Genomic DNA, 18754 nt, shown 5'->3' on the forward strand with positions numbered 1-18754 from the left:
TATATATATATATAAATATATATATTTATATATATATATATATTTATATATATATATATATATATATATATATATTTATATATACAGTTTTGAAAACAAACTAGAGACAAGTTAAAGATATTGTTGTAGTTAAAGATATTGAAAACAAATTACAAGTTTTTATTTGTAGACGGAAAATTATAAATGTATGAAAAATTTCTGATTTGTAGAGCATGATAGTTGATCTTTATTCAAAATGCTAAAGATAATTGTCAACAAAATTTATTGAAAATAGCATAACTGTACAAAAATATGTAAAAAGCCATAAAAGTAGAATAAAAACTCTGATGATAGCAGATAAAATATCTCGCACTAAGAGGTTTAATATACAAAACTATATTAGTATACTTAATTATATATTAATAAAAAATTTTAACATAATGACTGCAGATACAATATTTCACACATTAAGTGCTTTAACAGACATAACTAGCATTTTACTTAAAACAATTTGAGATCATCAATTTATTATGCTTGGTGAGTTTTTAACTGATCCTTTAGAGAAAGCTTTTGGCAAATTAAAGCATATTTATTTTCTGTTCCACAAGGTGTTAAAAAATTTATATTAACGCTCATGTATATACTAAATTACTACCATAATTTGATACTTTTCAGACTGCTCAGAACATCATTTTTATGATGGATGTATTTAACAACTAACTGAAAAGGAGAGTTAGGTTTTCAACATACTAGATGACTTAGACAATTAAACAAGACAGTAAAATTGTGCTTTTATTGCTGAACACATGGTTCACAAAAGCAAAATTGATAATGATTTTATATGCTTTAAGATTAGCTTTTATTCATTTTAAAATGTACAGTAGTTATTTAAAAGATCTAATTAGGCGAGGTATAAAACTTCCTGGTGGCACATTGTGTAAGTGGATACTTTCGTTCACATTTTATTTAAAATCATTTGTATCAAAACCTGTTATACTCCCAGCCATATGACATTGAGTTATAAACACTTTTGATTACTTTTTAATTAAACAATAGATACCGGTGTTATTTATATCATTTAATCACACATTTATATTAAGATAATATGAAAGGATGCTTTTTATCGTTGGTACAATTTAAATATTTATATAGATTGATTAAGAAATTATTAGAAAAAGAAATGATCAATATTTCAATAGATTTAAAAATAACATTGAGAGAATTAAAAATAAGTATGACTTAAATGGCAAAAAAGCTGAACACGAACATCAACCATTAAAGCTAAATTCACAACAAATTTTACAGATAAAAAACTTAAAAAATAAAAAGCCATTAACTATTTTTCTGAATTATCTAGAAAACTTAAGATATCAAGAATGCCAACTAAACATATTGATAAAATATTCAGTTTAAAGAAAGTTTAAAAAAAATGTGTACATGCATTATCACCTGGTTTTTAATAGGTAATGTTTTTTCTAGACAAGCAATAGTTGCCAGCAGTGCAGGCAAATAATTCTTAAATTATTTTTCAGCGGCGCGAGTTAAGCAACAATTTAAATGTAATAAACATATTTCTTCAGTGATTTGGCAGTGTGAAAAAAATAGGCTAAATTATGTATAGTAATATATATTTATTTTAATAAACTATTTTCCAGCAGCTCTAAAAAAAAGGCCTTTAATTGATTGCTTGCCCAAATCAACCCTCAGCCAATGTATGTACATTCTCTGCGAGCCTATCTCTATCAAAATTAGTTGATTTATGTGCATCTCACTTTTCTCATCCTATTTTAGTTAATCTTTGTATGTAGACTCTGCTGCACCTATTCTGAAATCAGTCGAAGTATGCATACTCCGCTTTTCAAGCGGCTATATTAGTTGATGCATGTACACTTTGAGATACCACTTAAACTTAAACTTAATAAATGATAGCTAATATTAAATAAAAGTTAATAATAAATAATAATTAGTAGACACTAATGATGGGTAACACTAACAAAAATTAGTACTGTTTAAAATAAAACATAAAATTTCACGCAAAAAAATACTCTAAAGATTAAAACTCAGATTACCGCATTTACTATCGTTTGACGTATCGACTGAGGAATGTTAACATTTACCTGAAAATAAGCTTATATTTTGAAATTTCTTGTCGGCAATTAACCTCAGAACTATTTGCTGGCACTGCTAGCACATACCTTGTGTGGTTTATTTACCTCTCGCATAACATTGTATGGACAACAACTAATGTTTGTTTTTTAATTTCATTTCACAAATTAACTCTTTCTTGAGATTTTATTAACATTTGTTAAGATTTTGTATTTCTCAGTTTTTCAAGGTGGAAAAAAGCATCTATTGTTAATAGAAAAATAAATAAGGGTTTGAAGACTATTTTACTACGCCCCTTCTAACAGTGCAAGAAGAATACATTAAAAACGAGTCTTGTAGTAGGAACGTCTAGGAAATGTCTAGAGAACTAAGAAAAAATTTTAGTAATGTAAGATTTCTTAACACATTTTTTTAATGGAAATAACTTTTTTTTTTAAATTTATTTTTAAATTCCCAGTTATATATTTATAACCGGGAGTTGAAAAATAAATTTTGAAAAATAAATTAGAAAAAACAAACAGTAATATATATAATAGAATATTATTAAAATTCAATAAATACGGCTGCGTATAAACTTTTTTGAAAAAAATATAATTGTTTTAATTTCAATATATATTATTCGATATTTTGCTGATCTATTGTGATCAGCTCCATCAGGTATAATAAAAATTGCTACAAAGAAAATCGCTATAATAAAACAAACCGTTAAAAAGATAACATTAAAAAGAGCATGAGAAAATACAAAATAGGATTAAATGCTGACGTCAGACAATCTAATAAAAAATGGCCCCCAAGCTTTTGTTGTGACGTTATCACCATCATCCCTATTAAGAACATTTTCATCACTTCCTAACACTTGTCGAACTTTATCAAAAATACCTCTAACAGGAAATTGATTTTTAAAAATATTTGTTGAAAACGGACATAACAAGAACAATTTAACTAATATTGCCATAGACTATATTAAAACAGATGAAAAAAATACAAATTATCAACCAACTGACAACCAACCATTTATAAAGCTACCATGGATACCAATTGTTGGCCCCAAACTTAGAAAAGAATTTAAAAAACAAAACATAATAGTTATATTTACATCATCTCCAAATTTAAACAATATATTCTGTAACAATAAAACAAAACTTCCTCCAAATACAAACCCAGGTGTCTACCAAATAAAATGTTCATGCAACTCTATATACATTGGTGAAACCAAAAAAGAGAGTTATATCAAGATGTATTGAGCACCAGAAAAATAGTAAAAAAGGAAAATGGGCCAGTTCTGGTGCTACTGAGGATTGCAAATCATGCCAAGGTACATTTGACTGGTTAAACCCGAAAAACCATATCAGTAGCTCCAGAAAATCATATTCAGAAAATTCGAGAATCCCTGGAAATAAACAAAGCTAAAGTTCGACAATCGTTAGGAAGTGGCGAAAATGTTCTTAATAGGGATGATGGTGATAATGTCAAAACAAAAGCTTGGGGGCCATTTTTTATTAGATTATCTGACGTCAACATTTAATCCTTTTTTGTATTTTCTCATGCTCTTTTTAATGTTATCTTTTTAACGGTTTGTTTAATTATAACAATTTTCTTTGTAACGATTTTTATTATACCTGATGACGCTGATCACAATAGATCAGCGAAATATCGAATAATATATATTGAAATAAAAAAATATATATTTTTTTCAAAAGAGTTTATACGCAGTCGTATTTATTGAATTTTAATAACATTGTATCGTATAACAAGAAAATGACTTTCAAAGATAATAGAATATATACAATCTATTATATATATATTATTGTTCCCTGCCAATATATTTCTATCCATTTTAGATATATAAATTTTATAACTAAATTTTATTTTCTTTATTTAATAAACTTTTTTAAAAAGATATAAAAAGTATATCACCTATTTAAAAAACCATTGAAGTTGATTATCAATTGTGGATGATAAAGCAATAAGTGTTCAGGTAATGTATCTATAAAAAACATATTTCCTATTTAATGATTATTTTATTAATTTAAATATTTATATTAAAAAAAATTATTTTCACTACTTATAGTTTTCAATTTTTTAAATATTTTTGTAATCGTAAATAAACTGTAATCGTAAATAAACACTTATGTTTATTTTTTTGTTGTTGATATTTTTGAAAGCTTTAACATGATATCTCAACACAAAGTTTAAGAATAGTTTAACAACTTATGTTTTTTACTAAAATATTTGGTAACACACTCCAAACGGCTAAAATGGGCCCCACGCAGTTAGAAAGATTTAACAGCAAAATATATCCGCAAAGTGTTGAAAAAAAAAAGAATAAATTGACAATATTATTTTAAAAGTTTTTATTGTTATTTTTATGCAAAAAATGTATTTATAGCGACTTCCTTTCCTATTTTTATCGTATTATAAAGCAACTGCTGCGTATTTCTATATATTTTAAATTTATAAACTTATAATCAAGTCATTTTTTTACATATATATTTGAATAATGATTATAACTTGTACATTTTTGTAAAAATATGCAAAAGGTTAATTATAGCTTTTTCAATATTTTTTTTCCAATATTTATTAAGTACAATATATACATAATATTTAAATATATAATATTGAAATATATAATGAATGTTATTTTATAATTTGCATATTTTGATATATATTTTTAGAGAGTTTATTAATATATAATTACAAAAAGATTTTTGTGCAAAATGTAGATCCTTTAACGTTTTATATAGAAATTGATTGAATTGGACTGATTTTTTTTTTTTTTCCCAATCAATTTCTTTTGTTTTAGATATAGGGAATTATGTTAGAAAAATAGAAAGACAATGTTGGAGTGAGAGGTCAATGCCATCAGCTATTGAGGCTTAAGAAAGAAAAAATAAGATTAAAAAAAGCATGCAAAGAGTTCAATGTACCAAGGAGTACTTTGCAAAGAAGGTGTAGACACAATTTATACAAGCCTCATTGAAATTACTTGGATCAGTAAAATCTGTGTTTTTTATTGAAATGGAAAATAAGATAGTTACTCATATCAAGCAAATGGAAGTTTACTTTTTGGTCTAACACCCCAAGTTTTGCGTAAAGTTGCTTACCAGTTTGCTAAACTTAACAATCTCCATAAAAGATTCAGTTCAAGTAAACAAGCTGGTGCTGATTGGTTTTGAGGATTTTTGATTCGAACCACCCAGTTCAATTGCTATTTGTCACCCATCAGGTTGAATGCAAAGTGATATAATCCTGGAAGAGTTGTAACAATTTATCAAATAGTTGAATTGTTTAAAAATAGTTACTTGCAGGCAGCATCTGCTACCACTGCTGGTAGGGGTTTTATTAATACTGGATTTTCCCGCTCAATTGAAATGTTTTTGCAGACAACAACTTTGCTTGAGCACTTTCAACTGATCTTCCTTTTCTCAATAAAAAAACAAAACACTAGAAGAAATTCCTGTGCAAACATTAATCTTGCCGCAGCAGATTATAGACATTGCTCAAAATGAGGATCTGCTTATTGAGATTTAGGCCTCAGAAATTGTAACGCAAGTTCAAAAATTTATCAAGTTCTGACACAAAATTTTAACTTTTCAACAATGTCAAATAAAAACCAATATTTTCCTTGAAAACCAATGTTACCAACAATGTCAAATAAAAACCAATATTTTCCCTTAAAAACCAATATTTTCCTTTAAAAACCAATATTTTCCCTTTCTCCTATTCCCAAGTTATTACTCTGCGTAAAAAAAATCATCAACACATGGGTTTGATGCTGTTTTGACAAGCAGTCCATACAAATATGATTTGGAAAAAAACCAAAATACAAAGACAATAAAAATGTTATTAAAAGGAAAACAAGGTTATTTCTGTTAACCATAAAATTGAAGAATTCTTTAATTGTGTATATACATAGAGTGGTAAGCCTGACAGCCTATCTTTTATAAAATTATATATAAAAAAATTGAGTGTAATACTTCTAATTATTATTATTATTATTTTAATTTTAAGGTGATGGAATATCTCCTGATATTCATGTCCTTTCTCCTTGAACTTCTCAATCATCTACCGATGATGGATTGCTTGAAGTTTCAAAGCCTCCAGAGATGTGAAAAAGAAATTGTGGCATGGCCTTTTATTGAAATGGTAATGACTTGATTAAATACCTTTTTCAAAATCCACCAAAGTTGAAACTAAGAAAAACTAGATTTATCTAGCTCATGATATTGCCTCAGTGATGGAAGCAATCGACGAGCTCTTCTATTGAATTCAAATTATTAAAGAAAATAAAATGCGTAACTGGCTGACGTTTTCCAAACTAAAAAACAGGCTAACTTTGCCCTCTCTAATCATGAACAGTCAGCAGAACTTAACCAAAGCATTGCAAACCTTGTCAGTCAAAGTGATGCTAGTACCAGAGTTGATTGTATTTGCTAGCTAGAAATCTGACAACATGATTAAATTTCTTGCTAGCAAGTACTTCATTACACCATGCTTCTGACTCATTAAAAAAATGGTTTTGAAAAAACATTTCATTGAATTTACAGGAGTTAGCCAATCCATAGCAAAAATAAGCTGATTAGTTCAAAATACAATGAAAATTATTTTGGTGTGCTTGAATTCCAAATATGACCCATTTCTGGTAGAACATCTTAGGACCTGTGAAAACAAAGAAAAAGGTAGTTTTTTTTTTAAATTAAAACTCTATTAACGGTGGTTTTCAGTTTTTCTTGATAAATAAAACGTATGTAAGTTTATCTTGCATTATTAATTAAAAAAATTATTCAAACAAAGTGTTTTAACCATATGTTTATATTTTGTATGAAACTTACAATGACTTATTTTTATTGTAAAATTTTTTTAGAAAACTAACAATTTTAACAATTCATCAGATAATCGTGATCTGATTTCTGTACAGAAACTAGAGCAGCTCTAAAAAAAAGCCTTTAATATCTGTTGAGGTGGGCTTTATAGAGAGTATCGCATTCAAAATTTTTTCAAGATTTTCTGTTCTTTTTACCGTTAATTGGTACAACAAAAACTCTTGCTGAAGCCATTTGAATTGATCAGTAGATTTAGGCAAGTGTGTAATGCTATCTTCATTGAGAGGTGCGTTTAATTCATCCTTAAGAGTAACATGTGAACTTTCCAATGTTGTACGTGGTGCTTCAGCTGGGTGGTTCCTCATCATTAGAAGTAAATCCGAAAAGCCTAAACACAAGTTTTTCAGCAAAATATAAAGTATTTTTTAAAAGAGCAACTGAAAGATCTTTTAGGCACCTTAACAACTGCATAACTGCTTTATTAAATTTGAATGCAGTAAAGATGCAATTTCTGTATTCATAGCAAATAATTTTGAAGGCATGAATTCAAGAAAAGTATCTGCTTTCGATAACGTAACATTTGCTACGGAATTCCACTGCTAGTTTTGCTGGCTCTAAAGCGGCATGTAATGAAGCTTATGACTCAAAATCTAGCTTGTTAATTCAATCATAAACGTTTTTGGCCTCACTTGAAAAAGTAACTTTATCAAATGTTATCTTACAGTGATTAAAATTAGACATTAAACAAAGTCATAGTGCTAGGCAGTAGTATTGGCAGCTAGTATTGGTGTTTATAAGGACAGGTCTCATTTTTTTTTTTTAAACATCTTTGCTTCCAACAAGGCTGCAAGCAACCACTAATTAAAGTTGGAAGTTACTGGAAGAGAAAAGATGATGATTGTAGAGCAAGATAACAACTGACAGACAACTTAAAGGATTGCAAATTATATGAATCAGGAAAGCAAAATGAAGGAACTTTAAAGAACTTATGTTTGAGGAAAATAAACTAGACGAATAAGCATTTTTGAAGCACTTAGGAACAGTCACAGAAAAAGGATGAGACTTAATTGAATGACAAGTAACACGAGAATGATTTTTAGTAGATGGCACAAGAGACACTAGCTCTTTAGAGCAGTGCCCATTATAGTATTTGTAGAGAAAAGAAAGAGAAGCAACATTATGACGATGTGATAATGGTTGGAGGTTGACTGCAAGAGCAGGTCCAACTATGTTTACAATGCGTTTTTGCACCTTGTCTAAAAGAGAAAGTGCATCATTAGAAGATCTGCCCCAGATATGGCAACAGTATTCCATACAACGCCGGATTTGAGAACCTGAGCAGATGCTGATTTTGCAACTTATTTGATATATGGTTTCCAAGAAAGATCGTAAGAAAGAGTTAATCCTTGAAGATGAAGAGTAGATGACTCATCGAGTACATCACCGTTCATTAATATAGGAAGATCTAACTTATTGCAATAATAATTGGCTGAAAAAAATTGAGCTTCATCAGTATTGAAGTTCACCAGCCATAGTGAGCCCCATGCTGTAGCAGAAGTGAGATCCTTTTCAAGTTCAAATGCCCCCTCTAAGCAATCAGAGAGTGCTGGTTTCTTATCCCGAAAAAAATAAATGGTAGTATCATCAGCAAACAATGCCACCTTAGATGTCAGAATATCTGGAAGATCATTAATGTAAATGAAAAACAGAATAGGGCCTAGGATAGAACCTTAAGGAACCCCTGAAGTTACAGAATAATAAGAAGAGTGCTGTCTATCGAAGACAACTTTTATACTACGATTGGAAAGGAAGGATTCAATAATCTTAAAGATGTTGCCATATACATCATACGAAGAAAGCTTATGGAGAAGACCAGCATGCCAAACTTTATCAAAAGCTTTAGAAATGTCAAGAGCGATGGCCTTAACCTCATTATCTAATGCACGACAAAACCTATCGGTTATTACTGTTAGAAAATCAGCTGGAGAGCAAGAAGATCGAAATCCATATTAATGATCAGAAAGTAAGTTATTAGATTCAAGATGAGAAATGAATTAGTTTTTGTTAATTAAAGATTCAAAAACCTTGCTTATGATAGGAAGAAGACTAATGGGATGGTAGTTAGACGAATCACATTGCTCTCCAGAATTTTTTAAGATAGGGATAACAGATACCGCTTTCCAGGAGGCTGGAAAACAAGACTCTGAAAAGCACTTGTTGAATAGTTTTGAGAGTATAGACGACAGCTCCGAAGAACACTTCTGGAAGACAATAAGAGGTATGTTGTCCGGGCCACAAGCTGTAGAAGAGTCTAGGCAGGAAATCATTTTAGATACAGAAGCTGGAGTGATATGAATGTCAAGCAATGGATCAACCTGTTTGACAGCTTTATCAGGTAGAACACAACTAGTGGAATCAAGAGATGATATTGATGAAAAGTTTTTAGCAAACAATTCGGCTTTGTCTTTAGGTGAGGTGACAAAGTCTGAACCATACAAGAGAGGTAGAATTACAGATTTGCCCTTATTATTGATACTAGTAAAGATTCTCCAGAAGTCACGAGAGCCTAATTTTTGAGATTAGATACAAGATTTTATGACCTGAGAATAGCGGGCTTTGGCGTTAGACAAAACCTTTTTACAATGGTTTCTAGCAGTAATAAACAGACTTCTGTTTTCTGGAGAATTGTTTTGCTGATAGATATGGAAGTAACGATTTCGATTGGCAATCTCAGCAGCACATTGTGAGGAAAACCATGGAGAGGAGTGAGAATTGACCTGGAATTGTCAAGAGGGAATAAAAGATTCTATGCCAGCCTAAATCCACAAAGTATGTAAGAAGCACATTTGTTGACAGGAAAAGATTGACGAAAGAATTCTACCCAAGGGCCATCACAAAGAAAATCATGGAAAGAATCCCAGTCAGCTTTAAGGTAGTTGTAAAAGGTACAATAAAAGGGGGATTCAGGTGATGAAGAAGAATGAGATAATAGTTTCAGAGAGATCAAACTGTGATCAGAAGCACCTAAGGGTGAATGTGGAGAAACTGAGCACTGACTAGAATCAGAAACAAGACATAAATCGAGTAGAGAATGTAAATGATTCAGGTTGTCTGGAAAGCGAGTTGGAAAGTTGATTATTTGAGTTAGGGATTGAGAAAGGCAAAATTTGTGGGCTTTAATGCTTGCAGAATCACTGACACTAGAGCCAAGCCATTCCGAGTGGTGAGCATTAAGTCACTGACAACAGCTATATTAGCTAATTTTTAAAGAGTGAGGGCTTGGTCAATATGATCAGAAATAACATCAAAAAGAGTGAAAGAGAGCAATATAGAACAATGAGAAAGGCAATAAAGTGAAGTGGTGCTAAATGAAAGCATATGAAAGAATAGTCTGTGGATTCAAACCTAGTTTCACGACAAATGGGTGAACTCTTACGAATGTAAATGCCAAGACCAAGCATGTGACTATTGGAGTCTTTACGAATTAAAGGAAGATAATCATCAACACTAAGATCGCAAGATGAGACAGCTGAACTCAAATTAGTCTCACAAAAAGCAAGTAGGTCTTGTGAACTTTGCAAGAGATAAGACTTAACAGAAAAAAAGTTACTTTGAAGACCACAAATATTAGTGAATAATAGGTTTAGAGAACTTGGTGATGATGATGGTTTTTTGTGTTTTATGGTTTTTGGTACTGTATTCATTTCTAAATTTGTTAAAGAATTTGACTCAAAGCATAGATAGTACTCAGTACACTGATTAATAGCCCAAGCAATTGCCTCATTACTATTAACAAACCCTAAGCCGTAACAAAGGGTTCCAAATTTGGCCTTGGCAATGCACACCAAAAGTACAAACAAGGACACCGTCCATGCGCAACATGACACTTTTAATACTTTGATATTTTTCAGCTGTTGATGGAAGCAGCCTCTCTGAGAGCTACCACAGAATTCAGGAAACTTAACTAGCAACCCGCCTCAGAACCATAAAACTGAGTTTTAGAGCTGTACCCTCATTAGGAGATAATAGAATGAGTTGCCTAGTCATAAAAACAGAGACACAAACAAAACCCATGCATTGAGTCAAGAAGATCCAGCATTCAACATCCTAAACTGGAAAGAATGTATTAAAAATACATCTGCGCCAGCCTAATAGATAAAGAAGGGGTGCGAGGCTGGTCAACAGATAGAATCTGTTTACCCCTTGAGTCTTTGCCTAGGAGGCCTTTCACAAGATTCCTTTTCTTGACCATTTGTCATTTCAGATTCAGTTACATTTCTCTAATAGAAATATTGCTGTTTATAATGGATTCTTCACAATGCCCACTAACGTTTAAAATGTTTTTGAAAGGAGAAAAACTTTAATATTTTTTTAAATGAGTACATGGACCATCTTCCTGAACCATGCAATACTATGACTGATTAAATATGTGGGAAGACTACTGGCGTAATTTTAAAGATTCCCTTCCAAAGACCCTATTAAAAAGATCAATTTTGGTTAATGGTTGTTTAAAAACTTATTACAGAATAGATTTAATGTCTCTCTCTTATGCATGCTCATCAAGATATTAGCATTGATATAAATGAAGTTATTGATTGTTTTGCCAGTAAAAATTCTCGTAGGATGCAGCTTTTAGATATTTTGAATTCAGATACAGTTTAATTTTGATCATATTTTGCGCCTTTGGTAAGGTAGAAAGCATAAATTTGTAAGCATAAAGTGATCTGCAATAAGCTTATTTGGACTTCTGGGGGCACACAAGACAAACAAAATTTAAAAAAATAATTATATCATCCAAAACCAGAGCGAAATAACTTGTTGGGAGTAAGAAATCCCACCAATAAATAAATTTTTTGTTCATTTATTCAGCAAATGTGACCTTTTAAGATATGTCAGTCAGCAAATAGAGAACTTTTAGACCAGTCAGTCGGCAAATAAAAAACGAACCATTTATTTTTTTTTGTCAGCAAAAATTTTAATGGCACCCCTCACAAACCTTCCTCCCCTTCCCCCAAAAACATACACACACATGTGACACATACTCGCGGCAGCCTTTTTTTATATATTGGTTACAGGCGAAGGAACTGACAATGCACCTTCCCATTTTTCAGCACCTCTCAAAAAATATTCCGGATCCGCCTCTGTGTAAATATATATAGAATAAATAATAGCACAACCAAGGAAACATGGAATGACATCTGACATTTTCTTAAATATTTCTGTATTTAAAACATACTAAACTGAACTTTTTAAAAAATGATCAGTGGAAGTGTTTAAAAAATATTATAAAACAGGTGTTACATCTAGAGATGTGACTTGTTATTTTTTATTGTTTCTTTGAAAGAAAAAAGATGTTTGTTTTTTTGGGAAACTTTATTTTAACTCATCATTCAAGTAATCAAATGTATTTACTATAATGGGAATCCTTTTGATTGCATTAAAATTTTAGATTTTAATAAGAGCAAATAAGATTAAAATTGTCTAAAATTCTTTTTATGTTGTGTTTGTGATATCTCTAAATTAAACATAATTTTAAATTTTTCGAGTTGTGAATAGTAGATAATAGATAAAATAAAAAAAATTTACAACAAGTAAAATAAAGAAAGTTTTATAAGTTGTTCCTAACAAAGTTTTAGGCCTTGTGACTGACAATGCTGTGAGCATCTATGAAAAATGCATGGGTTCGTCTAAAATGCTGTTATCTCTACCTTCATTGCTACAGCTGCATTACACATGGTCTGATCTTGTTGTTGAAATACTTTTTTAAATTGAAAATTTTAAGTGCTTTGATGTCTCAAGCAACTCAGTAAACAATTTTAGCAGAATTCCAGTGGACCTACATAAGCATTTTGAGCCGTCTACTGTAGTTTTGCTCATGGTCACTTAGAAGAACATTAATCGCAGCCGCTAAAAGCAGCTAGCCAATGGCTAGCCATTAATAAGTTGTCAAAAAGATATAGGTTGGCCATTTATAGTGGCTGCCACTAATGGTCCATTTAGTAACCAATGATCGAAACTCTAACAAACCCCTCAAAATGCCTATATAGATCCCTCCGAGTCTATTAAACTTCATAGTTCAAAGTCTGTAAATTTTATCTTGACTTGAGCATTCTTTTAATTTTTCCTTGCAAAATATTGCTTTTCATTTTTATGCTATGAAAACTATAAGATATATCAATAATTTTAGTACATTTTTACAGCTTTATATATTATATTTAAAAAAGAAATGCTCTACCTGTAGTTACTTGAGTGACAGTAATTCTGCGTATAGTTCCAATAAAAGCCAAATACCAATTATCACATGCATAAACAAATACGTTTGAAAAACTGCGTGCATCGTTATTAAACGTTGTGTAAAGCACACTACTGTTCACATTAATATTGTAAATGTAACTTTCTCCAAATAACAACTGTGATACTACAACTTTGGTCCATGTATTTAATGGTATTGTAATTAATTCTGTTGAAACAGTGGACCCATTGATTGCTGACATAACAAACAAAATTCCTCTAGAATCAAGAAAAATAGCTGGATTTCTTTCAGCGTACCCGATATCATTGCCAGTAGTAAAATGAAGTATGCTTTGCCAATCTAAGTTTGTATATGAAGTTGGTTTTATTTCAAATGAAATAACGTATTCTTTTGGATAGCTTGGCAATGTCGTCAATACATGATTTTTAATAACCGCTATTTCTTCAACCAAAGAAAATAATGCTAAATAAAACAAAAATAATAATTAGAAACTTTAAATATAAATATTAACTTTATTTTTTTAGGAAAAAAAAAATACTTTTAAGTTTTTGACTTAGTCAGTCTTAGGCAAAATTTAGTTATATTTAAAGATTTGTTTTTGTTTTTAATTGGAAATGTTTTTCAAGCAGATATTGCTATTCAAAATGAAAAAAAAGAATGTGTTTTAGATGTAAAGTTACAATAAATGAAACAACAGCATTTAATGTTACAAAAAATGTTGCGAATAAATAGATTTCTGAACGTGAGTTAGAACTGTCTTTAGAATAAAAGACGATTGTGCATTTTTTTATTGCGTCCGAATGCAACTTTACTATTAAAAGTTAATTATTTGTATCTCCAATAACCATGATTGGTCAATGTCCTTGTTTCTAGTTTCGATTTAAACTAAAGGGTAATTACAACTTTTTTTGAGAATGGTCAAGAATATTAACCGTTAAAAACTTGTTGCAGTTGTTTGAATATGTTCCCACCAATTGCTTAAACAACGTTTGACAATTTGAAAAATAACTTGCAAAATCATTATGGCAGAGCAATCATGCAATTTACTAGCAATATTTATGCTATGATGAAAGCAATAGTTGCAGTTGTACACTACTTAAGTAAGCAAGATGTATATTTCAGAGCAACCAAATGACATGTAAAACAGCCTACAAAGATAATGCCAGGACTGATACTGCAGTCTCTGATTTATTAAATATAATAGTTTAATTTGAAGTTCTTGGTTGTGGTGAACTTTTAAAAGAACTGCCAGCATGCTGAAACTCAAAATGTTAACAAATCTCTTAATAATCTGATTTATACTAAGTACTCAAAATGAATTTATGTTGGGAATAGTATTTTGAAAATGGCTATAACTTCTGCTGATTATTTTGGTGATGATGCTATGGGAATAATTGTTGTGTTAAACAAACTAGGTATAAGTTGTGATATTTTATAGGGCAGAGGTAAATAAAAACACAGATATTTAGACTATATATCAGCATACTGTGTTAAAAAAAATAACATAGAAAAACTTCTTGAAAGAAGTTATAAAAATAAGTTTGAAAAGGAAGAGAACTATGGTTACGACTAGTTTTCGTTATCATATAATACAAAGTAAAATATTTTTTTACTGGTTTTTTAAGAAAAGACTTTTGATAATAGAAAATAGATTTCATAGAATAACATATTTGTAATAGTTTTATATTCACTATTCTTTTAATATATTAGAGAATTCATGCTCAAATTTTTAAATAGTTCTTACAATCTTTGAGTTAGTTATATTATATAAAAAAGTTTTGAACTGTTTTTAAACTCACTTTATACGAGTTTCTGTGCGACGTCACATCTTTTTGTAAACAACATGTGCGCATGCTTGTAGGTAAAAAAAATAAAAACGCAAGAACTTTAATGTTTCTTGTATTTCTTTTATACCCTAAAATCAATATTTCCTTTAAAAAATTATTAAAAGAATAATAATTAAAATTAATTACAAATAAATTTTGGTAATAAAAGTTTTTATTGTTATTAAAAACTTTTGTTTAAAAATTTTTTTAAACAGATGTTCTTGTACAAACTTTAAACTCATTTTAAATTTAAAAATTGCTCTTGCGATTTTTCTACTCTTTTTGAATATATTTTGTTTTTGGAAGTCAACAACAACACTTAATTTATCAAAACAGTTAACAATATCATGAGTGAATCTTTTAAAAGTCTAAAATTAGAAGAAGCAATAGACTATACAAATTGGTTATGCAAAAAATATAAAACCAAGCAATAAACAATAACAAATATTACTCTCCTTTAATATGTATTTAGATTTTAAAACTGTAAAAATTGCTTCTCTGTAAATTTATTTTTTATTTACATTAATCAAGTAACTACACTCATATTGAGATTTACAAGAGCGCAAATAATAATTATGTCATCTAATAAATCCACTTGAGTGATTAACACAGTCATATGAATAATGCAAAACTTTTTTAACCAACCAATCACTCTTTCCACATGTATGCGAACATATGATATCTGTCTAGATGTATCCACTTTTCATCCTGATAATTGTTATCGACCTTTCATAAATCCTAGAACTTTTAACGTTGCTCCAACAGCATTTAGTTTATCTTTAAAATTGAATCCTCTGTCTGCAAGAACACAGTCGCCAGGATTAGGCTTCTGACAAAAGTTAGACTCAAATGTTATCTGTTTGTCTGAAACATGACCACCCCAGCCAGGAGATAACTGCCCCAGCTAGTACCAATAAGATATTTAAAGGTATTGTTATGTTTATAATTAAACCAAGTTTGTGATCGTGAGGTTAAATTTTTTGGTCTTTCAATAAATACTTTGGTACAATCAATAAGATTGTACCTAATTACAGACACAGTCTTTGAACTTTTTTTAAAACATTTAAAAAGGTTACTCCTTATTATTCCATGGTTTGGCCAAACAATGAGATTGACAACTCTAGCAGAAAGAATTGGTATTATTGTTCTGAAAATTTTTGAAACTACTGCTGGGCTTAATCTAAATCGAAAAGCAATATCTTTAACTACTAGTATATAATAATAATTTTAGTTTTATAAGTACAATTAAGAGACGGTCCACCAACAATAACCTTGAGTGAACTTTTGTAATACAATTTTTAACTCTTTCCAAGAGCCACATAAACGTAGTTCGAGACAAACCTGAAAAAAATTCATTTGTTTATCTGATAGGTTTTGGTATGAAATATATTCATTATGGTCTAGTCTGGCATTAGTTTTTTTAAGTTCAATAACTTCATTAGATTTCTTGATTAATTCATTTCTGTATTGCATTAACTGAAAGTTAAGAGTTTTCACTTTTGTTTTATAAGTATCATGCTGACAAAAATAGAAATAGCTGATTTGCCATTTGCTGGATTATGTCAATATTTATACTATCACTATAGCTAATAAGGTCTATATCATTTGGTTAGCTAGATAACAGTATTGATTTTTTAAAAGATCGTTTTTGAGCTTTATAGCAATCTTTTCTCTTGTTTTAATCAATCTAGAAATCAGAGCAGCTCCAAGATGATTAAATACAGATGAACTCAATCAATGTCAGATGGATCATCATAACTTTTCCCTTAAATACAAAAAGTTCTTTTTACAATTGACATTATTTAATTAAATTAATAAATGTACCAAATATTATAAATTACTCATTTTAAAGAATATTATTAAATGCATTACTACGTATATAGCTTTATTAGCTAACCTCATTCATCAAAGGACATATATGATATAAAATGTGCACTTCATACTCGTTCTATATCAATTTTTTTACTTTCCCAGCTGCCCCAATCCTTACGATTAATAGATTTAATCCAGTCTATACGTCTTCTTTTCTCAAAAGGCGATTTTCCTGATGGAAATTTATAAAATTTCAATCTACGTTCATTTTTAAATTTGTTTGAGCAACCAACTGCACAAAAACTGATTGGCATAATTCATTTCACGTTAAATCAGTGAATAAGTGAGTATATAAGAATCAGTGAATAAATATTACATACAAATATCTAATGTTTTTACTGGAGAATTTCCGATTATTTGTTTTTCTACCTGCAAGTTTGCGCGCGCATCTTTTTTTTTTAAAACGAGAATGTAAACATCGAAAGGGCACTTTAACACGTCATCACTAAATGTTTTGAATTTGGTTGTTTGTTGTTGTTTTTTTTATTAAAAACTAGCTGTTTTCATAAAACTCTTGGAAACAAACGTTCATAACTCTAATGTATTAATGAAGGCGTTCCCCTTGCTCGTTACTAACTGCAACAAGGTTTTCGAGAAAAAAGTATAACTTGAAATGCATGAAGTGCATTTTCAAAGACATTTGACAATCCATTTCTTTATGCACGAGATTTTTTATCCCACAAAAAGTTTGTGCATGTTCATATGGAAGTTATCCAAGCTTCCAATTCCAGTGAACTGTGTGAGACCCTTTCAAATTTAGTACCCAATAAAAGCTCCAGGTTTGCAGTAAAAGCTCCATTTGTGACCCAACAAAAATTTCCGCCTTCAATTTTGCTTCGCTAACTTTCGGAAAAGGTAGTGGAATACTTGTAAATTAAATTTAGCCGTGGCGCAGTTGCTAGAGTTTTGAAACAAAAGGTCCATGGTATGATACCGGCTCAGTCCAGATAAGCGATGTTGGTAAGGAAAGAAGCGTGAACTTCCTAGCTAATTGCTTTTCCAAAGACTAGATGAAAGACTACGACAATATTTTAACCCAATCATAAGATTAACTTTTTGTTGACCTGTGTACTAGAGTATAAATTTAATCTACTAGAGTACTAGCCTTTGTATACTACAATAAAATCTGAGCCTGAAAATTAAAAGAATAAAGTGCAACCTAATAACAATAAAATCAAAGTGCTTTGAGCAGAGCCGTGGCTAGGCTCCCTCACACACCCCAACTGGGGGGGGGGGGCCTGCATTTTTAAGGGCCCTTTCTGTAATTTGAAAATATTTTTTTTAATTTTTTATAATAAGAATATATGAATATATATATATATATATATATATATATATATATATATATATATATATATATATATATATATATATATATATATATATATATATATATATATATATATATATATATATATATATATATATATATATATATATATATATATATATATATATATATATATATATATATATATATATATAGTTAATGTTACTAATAATAAAAAAACATGGCTTTTTAAACACGATATTACCAATTTTAAGCAAGCGTGAAAAAAGCAATAATATTTTTCATGTAGAAAAAAAAGAAAAAAACTCCCGAGGTCCGAATTTTATGAAATACGCGAGCTTTATAAAAATCTGTCAAACCGTTAAAGAGAAACCATTAAGCAGCAGCCAATCGTGCGAAGAAATATTTCTCTAATTCGCATATTTTATTAGGTGCGAATATATTATTATTTGTATTTAGATTACATAATTCGATGTTTATTTATTTATAAATTATAAACCGTTTTTTATTTTTGGCGATTCACAATTTATCTTGGTAATAATTTATTTTATTACTATGCTATATGTTATTACTTTTGCTTTAATACTATGAAATAAAAAGTCTA

The 18754-nt window shown here is 29.7% G+C and overlaps 1 protein-coding gene and 1 long non-coding RNA gene across 3 annotated transcripts in view; both read right to left on the reverse strand.

The window, feature by feature from the left end:
• Nucleotides 1-18754, reverse strand: part of LOC136083683 (uncharacterized) — a 34930-nt gene that overhangs the window by 3866 nt on the left and 12310 nt on the right. Inside the window, exons 1-3 of one of the 2 annotated variants that reach the window (XM_065803259.1) lie at nt 14961-15078; nt 13144-13623; nt 4003-4072 (exon numbers count right to left, since the gene is read on the reverse strand). In XM_065803259.1, coding sequence (XP_065659331.1) covers nt 4003-4072; nt 13144-13402 — 329 coding nt within the window. In that variant the 5' untranslated portion in view covers nt 13403-13623; nt 14961-15078. Of the gene's footprint in view, nt 1-4002; nt 4073-13143; nt 13624-14960; nt 15079-18754 lie in introns of those variants that run through there. The other variant, XM_065803258.1, reaches the window with a different exon arrangement.
• Nucleotides 15045-17686, reverse strand: LOC136083685 (uncharacterized). The gene is made up of 2 exons (XR_010639987.1): nt 16885-17686; nt 15045-16752 (listed from the first exon to the last, which is right to left on the reverse strand). It is a non-coding gene; the product is annotated as an uncharacterized LOC136083685 (long non-coding RNA).

Source organism: Hydra vulgaris, chromosome 08, assembly GCF_038396675.1.
Source record: "Hydra vulgaris chromosome 08, alternate assembly HydraT2T_AEP".
NCBI classification, from domain to species: Eukaryota; Metazoa; Cnidaria; class Hydrozoa; order Anthoathecata; family Hydridae; genus Hydra; species Hydra vulgaris.